At 52.0% G+C, this 17,917-nt stretch overlaps 3 protein-coding genes and 1 pseudogene across 4 annotated transcripts in view; 2 read left to right on the top strand and 2 right to left on the bottom strand.

The window, feature by feature from the left end:
- LOC116887415 overlaps positions 1-17,917 on the bottom strand; it is a 496,132-nt pseudogene that overhangs the window by 187,423 nt on the left and 290,792 nt on the right.
- LOC116887417 (RT1 class I histocompatibility antigen, AA alpha chain-like) overlaps positions 1-17,917 on the bottom strand; it is a 431,868-nt gene that overhangs the window by 137,580 nt on the left and 276,371 nt on the right. The gene's annotated exons all lie outside the window — the stretch shown is intronic.
- Positions 167-3,584, top strand: LOC116887425 (class II histocompatibility antigen, M alpha chain). The gene is made up of 5 exons (XM_032889042.1): positions 167-326; positions 1,583-1,867; positions 2,392-2,670; positions 2,898-3,026; positions 3,331-3,584. The coding sequence occupies exons 1-5, from the start codon at positions 242-244 to the stop codon at positions 3,333-3,335; spliced, it is 783 nt and encodes a 260-aa protein (XP_032744933.1). The 5' UTR covers positions 167-241; the 3' UTR covers positions 3,336-3,584.
- On the top strand, positions 10,049-17,194 carry LOC116887424 (class II histocompatibility antigen, M beta 1 chain). 2 transcript variants are annotated; one of them, XM_032889040.1, is made up of 6 exons: positions 10,049-10,330; positions 12,331-12,612; positions 14,168-14,452; positions 16,301-16,417; positions 16,595-16,630; positions 16,895-17,194. In XM_032889040.1, the coding sequence occupies exons 1-6, from the start codon at positions 10,276-10,278 to the stop codon at positions 16,903-16,905; spliced, it is 786 nt and encodes a 261-aa protein (XP_032744931.1). In that variant the 5' UTR covers positions 10,049-10,275; the 3' UTR covers positions 16,906-17,194. The 2 variants fall into 2 exon arrangements, with proteins under 2 accessions (XP_032744931.1, XP_032744932.1); XM_032889041.1 differs by lacking the exon at positions 16,595-16,630 and having other exon boundaries at positions 16,895-17,193.

Raw genomic sequence — 17,917 nt, 5'->3', positions numbered from 1 at the left:
GGGGGCGGAGGTCTCCAGAGAGGCCCTCCTGGCCCCACTGGCCTTGGAAACAAGTCTTCAAGAGGTGCCTGGACTCAAGCTTCTCCTCGGCGACGGATGATGTCAAGCTGTACACTTCTGTGATTGGTTTAGCCGAAATGAGCCGAGCAGCTATTGGAGAGTCTCTGTAGAACTCTAATGGTTCTGGAAGGGAGCTGGGCACCCGGGAGTGAAAGCTCTCACTCGCTGAGGGTGTTAAGGTATGGAGCATGAGCAGAAGTCAGGAGGGCTGCTGAGGCTGCTGCGGCTTCTGTGGCTGCTGCCTCACTCCTGGGCGGTGCTTGAAGGTAAGACGCTGCCTCCCCTTTGCGTGCGTCCCGAGGGCGGTGGAGCCCAGGGGTCTCAATAGAGGAGATGAGCCTAGGTCTTGAATGCCAGGCGGGGCTCCGTGGCAGTGGAAACAGTAACAGACCCCGAGAGAGAGGGCTGCTGTTCACGAATGGCAAGCAACCCAACTATTTCAAATGCTGCGTCTGCGTGCTAGCTGGCCACTTTCAAATGGAGAAATGGGACTCTGCTGGCTTAAAAGACCTGAGCACATTCTGTTCACCAAGTGGGGAAATGACAAGAGTCCGCGAAGTAATTTACATTTTTTCCAGTCAGGATCCTACTGTAGTCTGCTGTCAGCTCACATTCTTGACCTGTTTCTTAGTTTCTTCTCCAGGAGGGTTAGGGCAGGATGTAAGAACATCCTGGAAGGTCCCTCTCACGGTGTGTTTGTTCTTCTGGGTGTTTGCTGAAAAGTCTACTGTCTGGGGGGATTCCTGTCAGGAGATTCAAAAGAAGATTGCTATTTCCTGTAGCCAGGGGTTCAGCACCCACCCCACCCCCCGGGTCTGTCAGCGCAAGGTCTGCAGTGTTTAGGTCAGGGAATAGGGTGTCAGAGAGGGCCAGGCGCCACTGAAGTGGCCAAGCAGGTCCAGAGATTGGCTGACTTTTACACTGTGTCTGGGGTAGCCTGAGGCCACATCATTATGGTTTAGGGAGGCCGTGGCCCTTCCCCACACCCCTCAAGGCAGGAGTCACATCCATGGCTTCTGAATTAGATGAAGGTGTCCACTGCGTGGTGGTCATGGGCTCGGTGAGGGGTTCAGGCTGTCTCCTTGGCTGGTGTCTTTGAGCCATGCACAAACTCGAGTAGCAGAACGACTTGGCCCGTTACTGCCTTCCCCACACTTTTGCTCTCTATTTTTGCTTGCTTTTTTGTGACAGACCCGTGGGTCCCCCAGCCTGGCTGTACGTAGCTGAGGGTGGTGTTAGACGTCAGGTCCCTTGGCCACAGTTCCAAGGACAGGCATCCCAGGTGTGCACAGGTGTGGCACCCAGGTGTGCACAGTTGCTTTTTTATGTGTAAGGAAGTTTGGAAAGATTCCTTGGTTTTTTCTCCCATTGGGAGGAGGAAGCTAAGCAGCAGGTGTAGGGAGGGGGTGGTGGTAGGCCATATCTCTACTGCACCCCTAAAATGGAGACCTCACTGTTTTCTACCTTGAAGAGAAAGTGTGTGTGTGTGTGTCCAAGCCCTGAACCCCATGTCTCTTTGCAGCTTCTCCCCAGGCGTGGTGGGATGAGCCGCAGAACCACACATTCCGTCACACTCTGTTCTGCCAGGATGGGTTTCCCAACATAGGGCTCTCCGAGACCTACGACGAGGACGCACTCTTCTCCTTCGACTTCTCCCAGAACACCAGAGTGCCCCGGCTGCCTGAGTTTGCTGAGTGGGCTCAGGATCAGGGAGATGCCTCTGCCATTGCGTTTGACAAAGGCTTTTGCGAGATGTTGATGCAGAATGTGAGCCCGCAGCTTGAAGGTCAAATCCCAGTGTCCAGAGGTCAGGGACAGGGAATGGCGCTGGGGGGGGGTATGGGAGGGGTACGGGGGGGTGGCTGTCTTACTCCCTCAAACTTCACGTCAACTCTCACCTTTCCCGCTTGCCTCCCACTCTGCTTGGGTCTTTTCTTCTCTACCTCAACACTTCTCCCGTCAGCTACAATCTGTACCCTGGGTTTCTCGGTGGGGAGGAGGCAGCCAAAGGCATTGAAATCTACTGGACTTGACGACCCCCCCTGAATGTCTGCATTCTCATTGCTGTGCCTGGCAAGATGGAGGATGAGCTTGAGTTTTAACAGGAAGCCGGCATCAGATGCCAACCTGGCTACAGACAGGAAGTCAGGGCAGAAGGGTCCGTCCACACAGGGTCCTAGCTGTAGGTTTTGCTGGGAACACCCTTCCGGGAACCCCAGATGTCCTCATCTCCATGTTGGTTCCATGTCTGCCCTCCCTTACCCGTGTCTCAACTCTCCAAACTGGCGCCATCTAAACTTGCCCCTTCTCATCCTGGCACCGCCTCCCCAGGTTTGCCTGCGGCTGAGGTGTTCACCCTGAAGCCCCTGGAGTTTGGCAAGCCCAACACGCTGGTCTGTTTCATCAGCAACCTCTTTCCACCAACTTTGACGGTGACCTGGCAGCATCATTTCGTCCCCGTGGAGGGAGCCAGCCCCACGTCCGTGTCAGCCATGGATGGGCTCACCTTCCAGGCCTTCTCTTATTTAAACTTCACACCGGAGCCCTTCGACCTTTACTCCTGCACTGTGACGCACGAGATTGACCGCTACACGGCGATTGCCTATTGGGGTGAGGATCCTTTCCTTGAAGTCCAGTCCCATGAGGGTCGAAAAGGCCCAGGCACGTGGGAGAGGCTCTCTCATTTTCTTTGGACTCCTTGAATCTAGCCTCCACTCTAGCCAACGTCAAGCTTCCACGAGTCAGTTCTCCCTCGTTATCCCAGATACCCAAGTCCCTCTGGTGGAGTGCTCCCCCCAAGTTGGGCCTCCAGGATGACCTCACCCTCTCTGCTCTAGTACCCCAGAACGCCCTGCCTTCAGATCTCCTGGAGAATGTACTGTGCGGCGTGGCCTTCGGCCTCGGTGTGCTGGGCATCGTCGTGGGCATTGTCTTCTTCATCCGCTCCCAGAGACCTTGCTCAGGGGGTAAGTCACTTGGGGAGGGGGGGAACCAGGGACAAGAGTGCCAGTGTGGTCTGGGGGGGCCTGAATGCCCCACACTAGGGCTGCATCTTGCTGTCTGGGGGCCCTGTTATACAGTTATTGGGGGACACAGAAGTGGCTCGGAGCGAGGATGAGGTGACCTGGGGACTTATGGGAAACATGCTTGGGAGAACACGGAGAGTCAGCACGCAGTTGGAAGCGAGTTGGGAGCCCTGTGAGCTGAGGGGGCTCTTCAGGAGAGGAGAGGGTCCTTCAGGGGGTTCCCCTCGCCCTGCTCTCTCTTCAGACTGATTCTTCCCAAGGAGGGCTTGGAACAGCACAAGCCAGGCCGGCAGCGATGTCCAGGCATCTCGCGCTTACCAGGGTCTTTCCTCAGAGCCGAAGTCCCCAGGATTCCTTGGGGTGCGTGCCGGCATGCTAAGGGGTTCCGCTGTCCCTGGACTTACATCCAGAAAGCCGGAGTCAGGAGCCCCGGGCCCCACCAGACCACTACCTTATACCTTCCCTCTTCCAGGAAATAAAGTTTATTTCTTAACATCAGTGTGGCCTCTCCCTCCATACATTAGACAAGCGTCTACCGCTGAGCCACACCTTAGCCCTCTGTGCCTTCTATTTAACTCCTGGAATTTGCTTCTGGATGCCTGACCTGAGTGGCTTGTCACTTCAGCTTCACGATGCCTTAACCTGGACACAGCTCATTAGGCAGGGAGATGAGAAAAGCCCTCGCCTCAGGCAGGCTCCGGTTCCCCGATCTCAGCGAAGCTGACAGTGCCTTTTACCCCATCGGCTTGCACGTGGGAAGGCAGAGTTTCCAATAATCCACTCACAAAGCGGTTGAGGAAATTGTGTGTGTGTGTGTGTGTGTGTGTGTGTGTGTGTGTGTGTGTGTGTGTTTTGGTTCCCCCTCGCGAACCCGTTCATAGCTTTCTGCCTTGAGGAATATCTAGTTCCCTCCATTCCTTGCGGTACCAAGGAAAACAGGAGCTCAGGGGCCGTATGCTCCGCCTCCAGCCGCTCTTTTGATTGGTCAGATCAGTTCCACGCAGACAAACTCTCTGAGCCCCTGAAGTGAAGTGGGAACAGCCAATGAGGCTGAAGAAACTCTGGTTCTTTCACCCCACCTGTTCAGTGGCCTAGGGCGACTGTGTCGCTCTGTCCCGGGCAGACGGTGGGAGCCGGTGGCACGTGACTGCTGCTGGTAAACTCTTTCACACACATTTTATTCCTTGCTTTCTGCGGCCGAGGCTAACTCATAGGATTAGTTTGGAATGGGCAAAGCCAGCTCCGTTTTTCATATCGTATCGAAGTCTACGGGACACACATCATCCAGCTCTTCCTGGGCCTTGGCTCTTCCCCTGGACCGCGTCATTTCTAAGAGCTGAGTATGTACTGATAAAGACCTCGGGAATGCACGACTGTCAGCTTCCCCCGTGTGCTTCAGAACGAGTGACCTGCTGTCTCTGCGCCTTCGTGCCAATGTTCAGTAAAGGATGCTAACAGCCGCGTCTCCCTTGTAGAGTTGTAACAAACCTAGTGATTACTTACTCTTGTGATTTTTTTTTTTTTTTTTGCATGTGTATGGGTGCACGACCTTGTGGGAGGTAGATACCAGGAATCCCCCATCCTCTACCCATCTCCCACCTCATTCACTGAGACAGAGTCTCTCATTCAAACCCAGAGCTCACCGACCGGGCTAGTCTTGCTAGCCAGCCTGCTTGGAGCACTGCCCCCTCTCTGACTTAGGAGGCTGGGATTACTAGTGCCCGCCATGTCTTCCTGGCCTTTCCGTGGGTTCTGGGTATCAAACTCTGGTTCTTATATTTGTATGGCAAGAGCTCTAATTGTCCAGCGATCTCTCCAGCCCCTCGTGCATGCTGGGTAAGTGCTCCAACCACTTATCAGCACCCCAGTCCCTCTGTGGTCTTAACCGGGGGGCTGCTGAGAGCAGTTTCACACGGAGAAAGGGCAGGGTAACAGCGTTGTCAACGTCCACTGCAGTGCCATAGAACTTAGTGACATCAGGAACTTTCTTGTGCCTTCATTTTTTTTTTTTTTAAACTTGCGTGTGTGGGTGTTTTGCCTGCCTATAGGCGTGTGTACCACATACATACCTGGTGCCTTCAGAAGCAAGGAGAAGGCATCGGATCCCCTGGTTCTGGAATCACACGTGGTTGCAAGTAGCCATGTGCATGCTGGGAATCAAACCCAGGTCCTCTGGAAGAGCAGGCAGTGCTCTCACCTGCTGAGCCGTCGCTCTTCTATTTGATTTTCTCCCTTGTAGATGCTTTTGCTTCTATTCTCACTTTACCTCTGTGGATCTGGACCGTGTCACTTTCTATATTTCCCTAGTTTCTGTTCTACTTACAAATGCACCCAAGCAATTTCCTTCCAGTCAAAACGGAAAACTGACAAGGTCTCACTCTTTGGCTCTGCCCAACCTGGAACTTACCACGTAGACCAGGCTGATCTCCAACAAACAAGACATGTACTGCCTCTGCCTCCCAAGTACTGGGACGAAAGACGTGGCGCTCTTCTAGACGTGTGCCTGCTGTTCTTAGTTCTAGCTACCTCTTCTCCCTGGGCCTTAGAGGATAGGCTTAGATTAGATGCTCACCCATCAAGCGGTATGTGTGGCATATGGTCCCCGGCTGGCCTCCAGCTTGCTGTGTAGCTGAAATGATCCCCCCACTCCCCCTCCCCTGCTTCCACCCCTCTCAGCTGCTGGGATGACAGGCAGGCACCTCCTTGCTGGCCTCTCTCAGCCATTCTTGCATCCAAGAGCCAGACTGACTCCGCTTAGCTTCAAGACTGGAATGCTGACTTTAGCCTGGTGGTCTCTTTCCCCTCAAACTTTGATTTAAAGTCTGGTGTAGCCCAGGCTGGCCTCGAACTCTCGATTTAGCTCAGGATAAGTTTGGATTCCTGATCCTCCTGCCCCTCAACTCTAAATGCTGGGATTGCCTGGATGTGGTTTGTCCTTTCTAGAGCATAGATGGTACCCAGCAGAAAGCCCATGCCCGGGCAGCTCTCATCCACCATTCTTCCCTGATGGAGCCATGCCTGTGGCTTGTTCCCATGTCAACCAACTGCAGGCCCACCCCACACTCAGCTCTTGCTGCCATCCTCTGGCCCTTGCTCTAGCTCTAGCTTTCTTAGAATTTTCAAAAACGGACTTCCTAAGGGATGCTTTCTTGTTTCCTGACATATATATATATATCTCCAACAGCTTCTAATGTCCACCTCAGAGGTCAGAGAGCGGCTATCAGAGCTGCCTTTGTTCCCAGTAGCACCCAGAGTCACTGTCGGTGAGGTGGGTGCTGGCAGGATCTCAGTGTTGACTTTTCGTGTATCGATCGTGAAGCTGATTCCATGGGCTTCCTTCTCAGTCACTGATTCAGACATTTCCGTCAACATTTGCCATCTTGAGACAGAATCTCATGTAACTGAGATAATCATTTTTTAAAATTTTTTTAAAGATTTATTTATTTTATGAGCACACTGTCACTATCTTCAGACACACCAGAAAGGGGCATCAGATCTCATTACAGATGGTTGTGAGCCACCATGGGGTTGCTGGGATTTGAACTCAGGACCTCTGGAAGAGCAGTCAGTGCTCTTAACCGCTGAGCCATCTCTCCAGCCCCTGAGATGACCTTGATCTCTGATCCCTGCTTTCCACCTCCTAAGCAGGACTTCAGGATTCCACCAAACCATTCTGTCAATTTTTTTTTTTTTTTTTTTCGAGCTGGGGACCGAACCCAGGGGCCTTGCGCTTGCTAGGCAAGCGCTCTACCACTGAGCTAAATCCCCAACCCCATTCTGTCAATTTTTTAAACTGTATGTTCAGCTCTTTCTTATGACTGCCGGGAACATGATATTCTGTGCAACAACTTAGGACAGAACAGATGCTGAAAATACCTTCTGCCGTACGTCGTGGTGCGCGACTATAATACCTTCATCTGGGAGGCTGAAGCAGGAGGATCACCAAAGTTCAAAGCTGTCCTAGGCTGCATAGTGAGGCTCTGTCTCAAAGGAGACAAAAAAAAAAAAAAAAAAAAAAAAAAAAAAAAAGGCTTCCAGTTGGTCTAGCTCCAGTGACATCTACACACAATTGATTCCCTGGACAGAATTCCCTGTGAGAGCCCCTGTGCTCAAGTGATTGGCTGGTCCAGCTATTTTCTTGCTTTTCTGTCACAAAATGGGGCCTTGCATTAAAACCATCTGTCCAGAAGAGGAAGCTGAGATCTTACATGGAATGAATTTAGGAAATGCCTAGAAGAGACGCATATGGTGAAGGCCACACTCCCACAGAAAACACAGGGCCACATCTGCGACTTCCCTTAATGTCAACTCCAGTGACCGCATCAATATTGGCATCCGTGTCTGTTTCCAATGGCTGCATCCCCTTGTGGAACTCCAATGCCACCTCCAGCCCTGCCAGCCTTGGGAGCTAAGGGTTAGCCAGAACCAGAGGACAGTGCCTTGCTCCTCCATGTGTATCCGGCCTGCTAGCGAGGCCTGCCTCTATGCCCCCTCCACGGAGGATGCTGTGCGCACCATGCCATGGTGAGCTCTCTTCCCTTCCTCCAAGTCCTCTGGTCTTATTGCTAAGTAGCCTTGACCTCACGTTTTCTTCCACTACCTACCTGGCCTCAGATGGGAAGATGTGGGAGCAGAGATCCCATCTTTCTCAGCGTTGGCAAATGATTCCCTATAATGCTTGGCACAAACCCTCAGTGTTAGCCCACTGCAGGCGTGTGGGAGCCAGGCCAGGAGAGGCAGGCAACATGAGGACCCAGGGTGTAGGTCTTCATGTAAGTGGCCTTCAAAGAATGGCCCGTGGGGCCCCGACTGGGGATCCTATTGCTGGTTGTATCAGTAAACTGACGCGGTGTGCGTGTGTGTGTGTGTGTGTGTGTGTGTGTGTAAGGAACCGCTTTGCTGAGCACAGGTCTCTGGGGTTTCCGTTCTGACTCTAAAACCCTCCGTCCACGTTCACATGAATATGGAAGTGAAATCTCCTACGGCTTCCTGTGGTGTCTCAAGAGGTTTCACATCTCTTTTGACTGCTGGAGCAGAGAGACAGACTCTAGAGGGGACTCCACTCATTCTCACTGCCGTGGCCACGCCCATGAGGGGGAGGGTGCAGGAGGGAGGCTTAGCAGGTTTTCTGTTGCGCCGGGGCTGCGGGTGGTAGACTCAGAGAAGGGGGTCAAGAGTGATTCCTGCAAGGGCAGGAAGGCGAGTGGGGGGAGAGAGGGGTTGATGGCTGGAAGTCACTTGTTTTGTTTTGCAGCTGTCATCACCATAGGTAGAAGAGACTGTGACTCCGGTGGGGGGTGGTTAGTGGAGGTGGAGTGGACTGGGGGGCGGGGTGTTGGGGTGGGGTGGCGGTGGAGGAAGCGTTTGGAGGGGTTAGGGTGTCTTCCCCTTTTCTCATCAGAGGTGTCACCAACTTTGGTTATCTGGGTTCTTCCCAGCCCGGAGTGAAGTGAGTGTGTGTCTGTGCGTGCAAGTGTGAGTGTGTGTGCTCCTATGCCTTTGTGTACGTGAGTGTGTATGTATGTGTGTGTGTGTGTGTGTCTGCGTGTGTTTATGTGGTCAATTTAAGACTTTTATATATGCATAGAAGAAACTATCAGTTGTGCAATTCACAGTCGGACAGAAGAGGCAATTGCCTTTTAAAATCTGTTCTATTGTGTATGAGGCTCTGGGTTGAATTCCTAGCACACACGAGCGTGCATGTGTACACACACACACACACACACACACACACAAGTATACTAAGATCTGGGAGATGGCTCAGTTGGTAAAGTTCTTGCTGCACAAGCCTGAGTGTCTAAGTTCAATCCCTGGTACCCACATTAAAACAAAACAAAACAAAAACAAAACAAAGTGAAACAAAACAAAAACCACAAATAAAGCCAGGCATGGTTGTGGACAGCTGTGGTTCCAGAGGTAGGTGTGTTCCTGGGCTTGCCCGCTAGCTAGCCCAGCCTGTTTGGCCAGCTCCAGGTCAGTGAGAGACCCTGTCTCAAACAGCAACAACCATCAATGTGGGAGGCGTCCCCGTGGCCTCTGCACACATAGGTGCGTGCATGCCTGTATACACACAAGCACCCACACACAGCAACGTGCACATGTGCATACACACCCAAGTGTGGTCAGTAGACGATGTCCTTTTCAGGAGAATAACGGGGGCGCCACACCTCTACTGTAGCATCTTCATGATCCAGAGATCCGCTCAACAGAGCGGAGCACTGAGCAGGGGCACACTCAGGGAAGTACGAAGGGGGGAACACTCAGGGAAGCACGGAGCGGGGGTACACTCGGAAACAGAGACTCAGGAGGGGAGGACGCCAGAGCCTTGGGCCTGAGGTCAGCTTTTCTTCAAGAGCTTCAATGGAGTTGCGCTAGAGAGACTTGAGTGGGGGAGGACAGGGTGTCCTGGCTCCCAAAGCAGCTATTACAGACAGCTAGGAGGAATCGAAGCTTGGCAAACATCCCAGGACGGGATGGGTTTTCCTGTTCTCTAAGGTCAGGTTGCTTTCTGCCTTTCAGTCCTGCTCTGACACAGGAAACTGTGTACACGCTCTGTACCTCCTTCCTTCCCCACAGTCTTGCCTCTACGGCCACCCGTGCTCTCCTGAGTGACAGGGGTGTATGCACTGTCTTCTAGGCGACCTCCCTTTCAGACATGAAGAAAGTTGTCTAGAAGTGTGCTTTTTTGTTTGTTTATTTATTGGTTTGTTTGTTTGTTTGTTTTTTTTGTAAGTGTGTGAGCAGAGAAAGTCAATCCATTGGGCAGGCCAGGCTTGCATATCCTGGAAATGCTTCAATGACTACCCCAGGCGCCTCAGGAAAACACCTACAAGGTCCTGTTCTTAAAGCCTAGGGCATAATGAGGTTTACCTAGTAACTGATGATGCTAGGCTGAGACACTTTGTGATTGGTCTGATCCGCCTACCCAGATGATCTGACCACTCCCTTTAGGACTCCCTTTAGGATTTGGTTGAGTTAGTGGGTGCAACTTTAAGATCTAAGGAGGGGCTGAGCGACCTGGGGCCACATCGGCAGCAAGGAGCAAGGGACCTGAACAACAAGTACCGTCTTTACCTCAGCGTGGGAAAATCATTTGTCCAAGCTGGGGCAGGAGAGGCCCAGAGGCCCCGAGGCCCCTGCGTGAGGTGGCCCAGGAGCCTGACCTTCCTGCACCTTCAGAGAGTGGAACATGGCTGCACTATGGCCACTGCTGCTGGCCCTGAGTCTGGGCTGTATAGGAGCAGGTAAGGTCCCTTCCTAAACCTCCCTTCATCCGCTCCTGTTTGGGGTAAAACCCGTTCATTTTTCGCTAACAGGTTTGAGTGCCCCAGACTAGCCAGTCTCCCTACCACGGCCTTCCTCCAGTCCTGCAGACTGTATTTCACAGCAATTTTAATAATGAGCTACTCTCGTAGATTGTGCAATGGATGTCCCTGCTGGGACATAGGTTAGGACTGGGTACTGGGTTCCTAACACGGTGCCTGGCATGTCATAAATGTTCTGTGGCATCGGAAGTCAAGAATATTTCCAGCACAGAGCAAGACTGACTGTTTTTCTTGACTCTGTCTCTTTTGTCTCCTTTCCCTTCTCCTCCCTTTTCCTCTTGTCTGCCTGTCTGCTTGTTTGTCTGACCATCTCTTTCTCAGTGGAGACAGTCACGATCTATAACCAGACTAGCCTTAAACTCATGGCAATCCTCCTGCCTCGCGTCTGGGATCACAAGTGTGCCAACCACACTTATTTTACCCTTTATCTCCCTGCCAATGGCGAGCTGCTCTGAAGGTCTGTTTCGGGGTAGACAGCCATGCATGGCACACGGGAATCTTGGGCTGTCCTCCCAGTGCCATATACAGGAGAAACAGTGCTAATTGTTTCCAGCCTCACGCATGTGAATCTCAGGCTCATTCCTAAACCTGACACCTCTGGAGGATGCGGGAGTCAATCATGTCGTATGATATCGGCAGAAAATCCGGATGACCTTTAAAATGTCTTTTCTGCGTTTTGTTTGCTTGGCTGTGGTGGTGTTAGGGAAGCTTGGTAAACTGTTCACCTTAAAACTTAAGACCACGGCAGGTGGAAAACAGCGGCCCGATTTAGTGTCAGGCCTCGGAGAGGTGGCTCAACAATGAAGAGAAATGGGTGCTTTCGCAGAGGACCCAGGCTCAATTCCCAGCACCCACATCAAGCACACGTAGGCAGCCCCAGGATGACCACAACTTCCCTCTCGCTTGGCAATGAGTTAGAGCCCCTTGACTTGGAAAATAGAGAGGGCACGGAGTCTGTGCAAATAGGCCATTAGTGTTCATTTATTGCAAGAGTTTAAAAACACTTTTCTCCCTCGCTTCACCGTCTGTCTGTTTCTCTATCTCTCTGTCTCTGCCTGCCTGCCTACCTGTCTGTCTCGCTCCGTGTCTGTCCATCTGTATATGTGTGTCTGTGTGTCTGCCTGCCTGCCTACCTGTCTGTCTCGCTCCGTGTCTGTCCATCTGTATATGTGTGTCTGTCTGCCTGTCTGTCTGTCTGTGTGCTCTCACCCCTGCTTATCCGAGTGTGCACCACAGCTGTGTAGTCTGAAGAGGCCAGAAGAGCATCAGGCTCTCTGGAACTGGGGTCACAGGGAGCTGCTGGGGGTGGGTGTGCCAGTCGGAGCCCGGAGGTCTTCTGCAAGAGCAGCATGTGCTCCCAAACACCCAGCAACCTCTGTATTCCATTCCCTTTCCTGCTGTTCCAGGATGGAGTTTTTTTTTTTTTTTTTTTTTTTAAAGATTTATTTATTATATATGAGCACACTGTAGCTGTCTTCAGACTCACCAGAAGAGGGCGTCAGATCCCATTACAGATGGTTGTGAGCCACCATGTGGTTGCTGGGATTTGAACTCAGGACCTCTGGAAGAGCAGCCAGTGCTCTAACCACTGAGCCATCTCTCCAGCCCCAGGATGGAGATTTAAGTGTCAGGCTTCTAAAGATGGCCCCATCTTTCCACTGACAGGCCCCACCCCAGAGTTCTGCCAAAGTTGACCTCATTAGAACGAGAGATCCTGCGGTCACTCAGTACCAAGGGCTTCAGAGCTCTGTGTCGGGAACCAAGTTAAAGACTAAATATTAAGGCAGAAAATGCATCTACTTCCACCATAAGCGTCATAAGGGTTTTAGGAACTTATGTGTCAGGATCTATGGGTGGAAGCCATATTTGCAGTCACGGCGTACAGACTCTGATCTGCCTTCCTTCTCTGGCTTCTCCAGGTGGCTTTGTGGCTCACGTGGAAAGCACGTGCTTGCTGGATGACGAAGGGACCCCAATGGACTTCACATACTGTATTTCCTTCAACAAAGATCTGCTGGCCTGCTGGGATCCAGAGGAGGGACAAATAGTCCCCTGTGAATATGGGGTCCTGTTTAAGTTGGCCGAATTCATTTCAAATACCCTCAACAAGGAAGAGGGCCTGATCCAGCGCTTGAAAAATGGGCTTCAGGACTGTTCCACGCACACCCAGCCCTTCTGGAACGCGCTGACCCACAGAACGAGTGAGCAGAGGGGCAGCCGGGGAGCAGAGCCAGGAGAAAAGAGGACGAAGGGGATGCTTGAGCACTGCAGGAGTTGGTTCCTGGCAGAAAGAGACAGTGTGGACCCGGAAGAGGGGTTGGGGTGGACATGAGGGAGCAGGGTGGTAATAGAGATGGACCGGAGGACGGGGGACTTAGTGACAAGGAACTGACGAGGACCAGAAGCAGGAACCACTGCACGCCAGGGTTCAGATCCATGCCAGAACTCCCCTGCTGGCTTTCCCCAAAATGTTCGTGTCTTTTATTTTTATTTTATCTTAATTACATTTTTTCCCATTGCTGGGGATTGAACCTAGGGCCTTGCCCATGCCTGACAAACACTTTACCACTGAGATCTGTCCCAGCCCCATTTCTACTATTCATCCTGAGGCAGGCTCTCCCTAGGTTGCCCAAGCTGGCCTTGAGCTGGTCGCTCTCTTGCGATTGCAGACTTGGGTCCCCAAGCCTGACTTGTTCCTGGTTTTTGAGCTCAGATTTTGTTGTTCTGTGTTTGGAAAGGGTGCAGTCATGGGGAGATCTGGTGGTGCTCCAGGGATTCCAGCGCTGGGTCTCTTCCTCTGGAAGCCTTTGCATAGAGAATGTAGCTCATGGGAACTGCTGGAAGTTTGTAACATTGTATAAACCTTGAAGATCCCCTTGGGCCAGAGTGGTATGTCATAAGATGCAGCTTCTCAGCCACTTTGTAGCATCACCTGACCAAGGTGTTTCCTGAAGATTCAAGTCTCTGGGTACTAATCTAGACAGGGAGAAAATACCTCCAGTGAAGCCTAGAGAGGCTGCATTTTTTCCTAAAGATTTATTAATTAATTAATTTATATTTCTCTATTTAGCGTATGTGAGTAAACTATCATGCTCTTCAAATACACCAGAAGAGGACATGGGATCCCCATTACAGATGGTTGTGAGCCACCATGTGGTTGCTGGGAATTGAACTCAGGACCTCCGGAAGAACAGTCAGTGCTCTTAACCACTGAGTCACCTCTCCAGCCTGAGAGTCTGTATTTTAACATATTCCCTTGGATTTTTCACTTAAACTATTGTTCAGAAACACTCTGATAGAAAAGAGCAGAGAGACCACTGGGGGATAAGCTGGTAGGATGGTAGATAGTCTTGGTGACCTTGTTGCCAGGCCTGGTGGTACAGACCTATTAATACCAGTGCTTGGGAAGAGGCAGGAGGCTGGGAGTTAGGATTATCCCCAGCCTCAGAGAGAGAGAGTGGGCTACATGACACCCCCATCTTAGAAAACACACAAGCACGTGGCCACGCAAGATAAGCACAGATATTGTGCAGACAGCTCATAGCTCAGACCGGACGTTTACCAGTTGTGATCAAACACAAGTTTGAAGAAGAAAAAAAAAAAAAGAGGCTATGAGAGAGTAAGAGGAAGCCCGAGTAAGAGGAAGCCCGAGGGTCAGGAGTGAGTTCTATTTCCTTTTTCAATCGGTGCTGCAGACATATTTTGAAAGGATGAGATGATACTTCCTTTCCAACCATAACCGCTTCTCCCACGCAGGAACGCCATCTGTCCAAGTAGCCCAAACCGCTCCTTTTAACACAAGGGAGCCTGTGATGCTGGCCTGCTACGTCTGGGGCTTCTATCCGGCGGATGTGACCGTCGTGTGGATGAAGAACGGGCAGCTTGTTACTTCCCACAGCAACAAGGAGAAGACGGCTCAGCCTAACGGGGACTGGACATACCAGACCGTCTCCTACCTAGCCTTAACCCCTTCCTACTGGGACATCTACACCTGCGTGGTACAGCACAGCGGGACCCCTGAGCCCATCCGCGCGAACTGGAGTAAGTGTGTGGTGACTGGGGCGTTGGTGGTTGGGAAAGGGACCTGGATATTTTGGCCAAGGGAGTGAGACACGCACGGGGCGTGGCTTGTGGTAGAGAAGGGGATGCTGGGACCGGAAGTGAGTCTGGAGGAGCTTGTGGAGGGTTTGCAGAGTTTGCAGCTGGCTAAAGGTTTGGCAGTTGTTTATATTTTCTTTTTTTCTTTTCTTTTCTTTTCTTTTCTTTTTTTTTCGGAGCTGGGGACCGAACCCAGGGCCTTGCGCTTGCTAGGGAAGCGCTCTACCACTGAGCTAAATCCCCAACCCGCCGTGATGCTTTTCATCTGTGCGAGAGAGCATGAGCAGCCTGATTGTCACCCTGAAAGTGTGCAAATTTGATAACATTTCCCGGAACAAACCCCCGGAATTCACTGTGTTAGTTTTCCCAATGTCCAGCCATCTTGGGAATTGAGAAAATAAAGTAGACAAGAAGAAAGGGGCTTTCCTCTCGGTGTAGGGCTGTGCCGAATTTCGGCAGCGTTTTTGAGCGTAACGGGATAGTGCAGCCATGACTGTAGACACTTTGGTGGATGTGTGAAGGGTCTAATCAATAAAGAACTCACCGGGGTTGGGGATTTAGCTCAGTGGTAGAGCGCTTGCCTAGCAAGCGCAAGGCCCTGGGTTCGGTCCCCAGCTCCGGAAAAAAAAAATAAAAAAAATAAAAAAAATAAAGAACTCACCGTTTGAACCCTAGGACTAGTTAAGGTAACAGGAGACGGTTCATACCAATTTGGAGATTATTGGAGCGAGGAAGAAAGAAGAGGAAGGAGCAGCAGAAGAGGAAAGACCAGGGAGCAGGGTCCTGGGCTGCTGGGGCCAGGCCTTCCCCTGCCGGGAGTGTTGTGTCCGCTGTTGGTCCTAGTGGGTCTCTGGGAGGGGATGGAGTCCTGGTTAGGGTTTCTATTGCTATGACGAAGCACCATGACCATGGGGAGGAAAAGAGTTATCTGGCTTACACCAGCACGTCACGATCCATTATTGAAGGCAGTTGGGACAGGAACTCAAGCAGGACAGGAACCTGAAGGCAGGGGCTGATGCAGAGGCCACGGAGGGGTGCTGCTTGCTGGCTTGCTCACCTGGCTTTCTTATAGAACCCAAGACCACCAGCCCGGAGGTGGCCCTCCCCACAATGGGCTGGGCTCTCCCCCATCAATCGCTAATTGAGAAAAGACCCTGCACTATGGGCTTGCCTCAGCCAGGTCTTATGGAAGCATTTTTCTCAATTGAGGTTCCTATCTCTCAAATGACTCAGACAGACACAAAACTAGCTAACAAGAGGCGTGAGGAACACGCGTGTGCCCTTGAGCTGTGCAGGGTAGGTTTCCCCTGTGTCCACACGAGGGGCTCCTTTGGCGAGAGTGCTCTATGATGTCGGGGTAAGAGTCCAGGAGGGGGTATACTTCCAAACAGGAACAGCTCCTGCAAGTGGGAGCGTGAAGGGCTGTAGCAAATTCTGAAGGGAGACATGGGCAGTGTGACTTTGGGGGGGCCTCATACTCTGGAACGTTGGAGGCCTGGAAAGGAGACATTTTACTAGGAAGCTGCTCAGAGCAGGGGTGTGAGTCACCCCTGCCACAGGGAGTGAGGAACCCCTGGTGGCTAGGGCGGGTGCCCCCGGGGAAGGGGGAACCATAGAGAATGCCTTGAGAGGTCCCACTAGGCTAGGAGGAAGCAGAAACTGGGCGGTACCCCTGGGAGGACAGTTTCCCCCGTTCTAGTAGTGAGTGGTGTGGTTGACCCTTCTAGGTGCAGGGTCCGTGGGACTAAGCTGTAGACATCAATTTTTAAGACCTCTTTCATTACTTTGCAGCACCTGGGCTGTCCCCCATCCAGACAGTGAAGGTCTCTGTGTCTGCAGCCACCCTGGGCCTGGGCTTCATCATCTTCTGTCTTGGCTTCTTCAGATGGCGCAAGTCTCACTCCTTCAGTGAGTCATCCCCTGAGCGCTCCGCAGTCCTCCCCGTCGTCCTCCTCTTTCTCCCAGTCTCTCTCGATGTCTGTCTGCGGTTGATTCTCTCATTAGAACTTCCGCTGTGAAGAACTAAAGAATGCTAGGTTCCTTCACCCGCAGGGACTGGTATAATCAAGTATCCTCTTCTTCTAGGCTACACTCCTCTCCCTGGATCCACCTACCCGGAAGGTAACATTGCTGTTGGGCTTTGTGCTCAGCGGTCCTCAGAAGGGCTGGGGTTTATGTTCGGTTAATGGTGCTTGCTTACGATAAGCAGCTTATAACCTGTTGGGGCAGGATGGAGGCCAGCTTCTTTGTCTTAGTCATTGGTTGCTGGGCATCTTTTGCATCGCCGGTGTCGGAGGGCTCTGGCGTTGGTCCCAAACACGGGTGGTGGGGTGGGTTTCGACATCATGCATTCTCACCACTGCCTGGTTCTGGTTGCTTCTGCAGGACGGCCCTAGAGGGCAGAGCTCCGCGCTGAGAAGGAGATCCAGACTTTTGATGGTGCCTTCATGCCCCCCAGCATCTTCAGGACACCCCACTTTCTTGGGTCATAATTCCTCTACTCAGTTCCACTTCCCCATGTAAATATTGGCGGCCTGGGGGGTATTCGTAATCAAATCTGCCTCAGGTGTTTTCTGAGGTGAGCTGCTCTGAGGAGGGGGTTCAGGGCCCTCCTGAAAGCCCCACCTTGTCACAGAAGGCACTGTGTCACGATCACACCTAAGAAATAAACTGGTGTGGAATTACTGGCTTCTCCCAAGTTTGTCCTGGCCTTTGGAGGAGAGACTGGCAGAGCATGACTGAAGTTGATCCTTTCCTGTGACGTAGCCAGTGGCACCTCCCGGTTTCCCATTGACACGAGTGAAGCGGACCTGGGGGCAACTTTTGAAATTAAAACTCGAGGGAAGAAATTGAGCTGTATCGAGATGGAGTGGCCCCGTGAGGAAGAGGGAGGGGCTGACGGCTTATTTGCACGTGTGTGTGTGCCTGTGTGTGCGTGCATGTATGTGTATGTGTACATGTGTGTGCACACATGCACATGCCCACGCGAGAGCGCTTGCCACGGCATACATGTAGAGGTCAGAGGCAACTGGCAGGAGTGGGTTCTCTTCACGGTGAGGGTTCTAGGGGTTGAGCTCAGGGGGTTGTCTTGGCAGCAGATGTCTTCGCTGACCTTGCCAGCCTGTAAGTGGTCATAAAGGACTAATTCACTTGTCAGAGGCCTAAGGATAAATTCTCCATGGGGTGTGTGTTTACCTGATAGAAGTCAGAAGCTTATTCTGAAAACCTTCCATGGATCAGTGCACCCCTTTGGAAAGTCACCCTCCTGTCCCTGTCTATCCCAAACCCTAGCGACATTCATTTGCTGGGGAGATTACGTCTTCAGAGGAGCTGGGGCCTCTGGTGACAAATGTCTTCCACTGGAGACACAGCTGGGTGTAGAGAGTTGGTCTAAGAATTGATTTTGGG

This window comes from Rattus rattus, chromosome 18, assembly GCF_011064425.1.
Source record: "Rattus rattus isolate New Zealand chromosome 18, Rrattus_CSIRO_v1, whole genome shotgun sequence".
NCBI classification, from domain to species: Eukaryota; Metazoa; Chordata; class Mammalia; order Rodentia; family Muridae; genus Rattus; species Rattus rattus.
Note: the sequence above shows the minus strand (reverse complement) of the source record. Positions and strands in the feature narration are given on the sequence as shown.

What these genes read in the sequence shown, in the direction of transcription:
- LOC116887425 (XM_032889042.1), top strand. Translation starts at nt 242, where the DNA reads ATGGAGCATGAGCAGAAGTCAGGAGGGCTGCTGAGGCTGCTGCGGCTT. An exon ending in TCAAATCCCAGTGTCCAGAG is followed by an intron (nt 1,868 to 2,391) that starts GTCAGGGACAGG and finishes CCGCCTCCCCAG; the next exon opens with GTTTGCCTGCGGCTGAGGTG. An exon ending in CACGGCGATTGCCTATTGGG is followed by an intron (nt 2,671 to 2,897) that starts GTGAGGATCCTT and finishes TCTCTGCTCTAG; the next exon opens with TACCCCAGAACGCCCTGCCT.
- LOC116887424 (XM_032889040.1), top strand. Translation starts at nt 10,276, where the DNA reads ATGGCTGCACTATGGCCACTGCTGCTGGCCCTGAGTCTGGGCTGTATA. An exon ending in CGCGCTGACCCACAGAACGA is followed by an intron (nt 12,613 to 14,167) that starts GTGAGCAGAGGG and finishes TCTCCCACGCAG; the next exon opens with GAACGCCATCTGTCCAAGTA. An exon ending in GCCCATCCGCGCGAACTGGA is followed by an intron (nt 14,453 to 16,300) that starts GTAAGTGTGTGG and finishes ATTACTTTGCAG; the next exon opens with CACCTGGGCTGTCCCCCATC.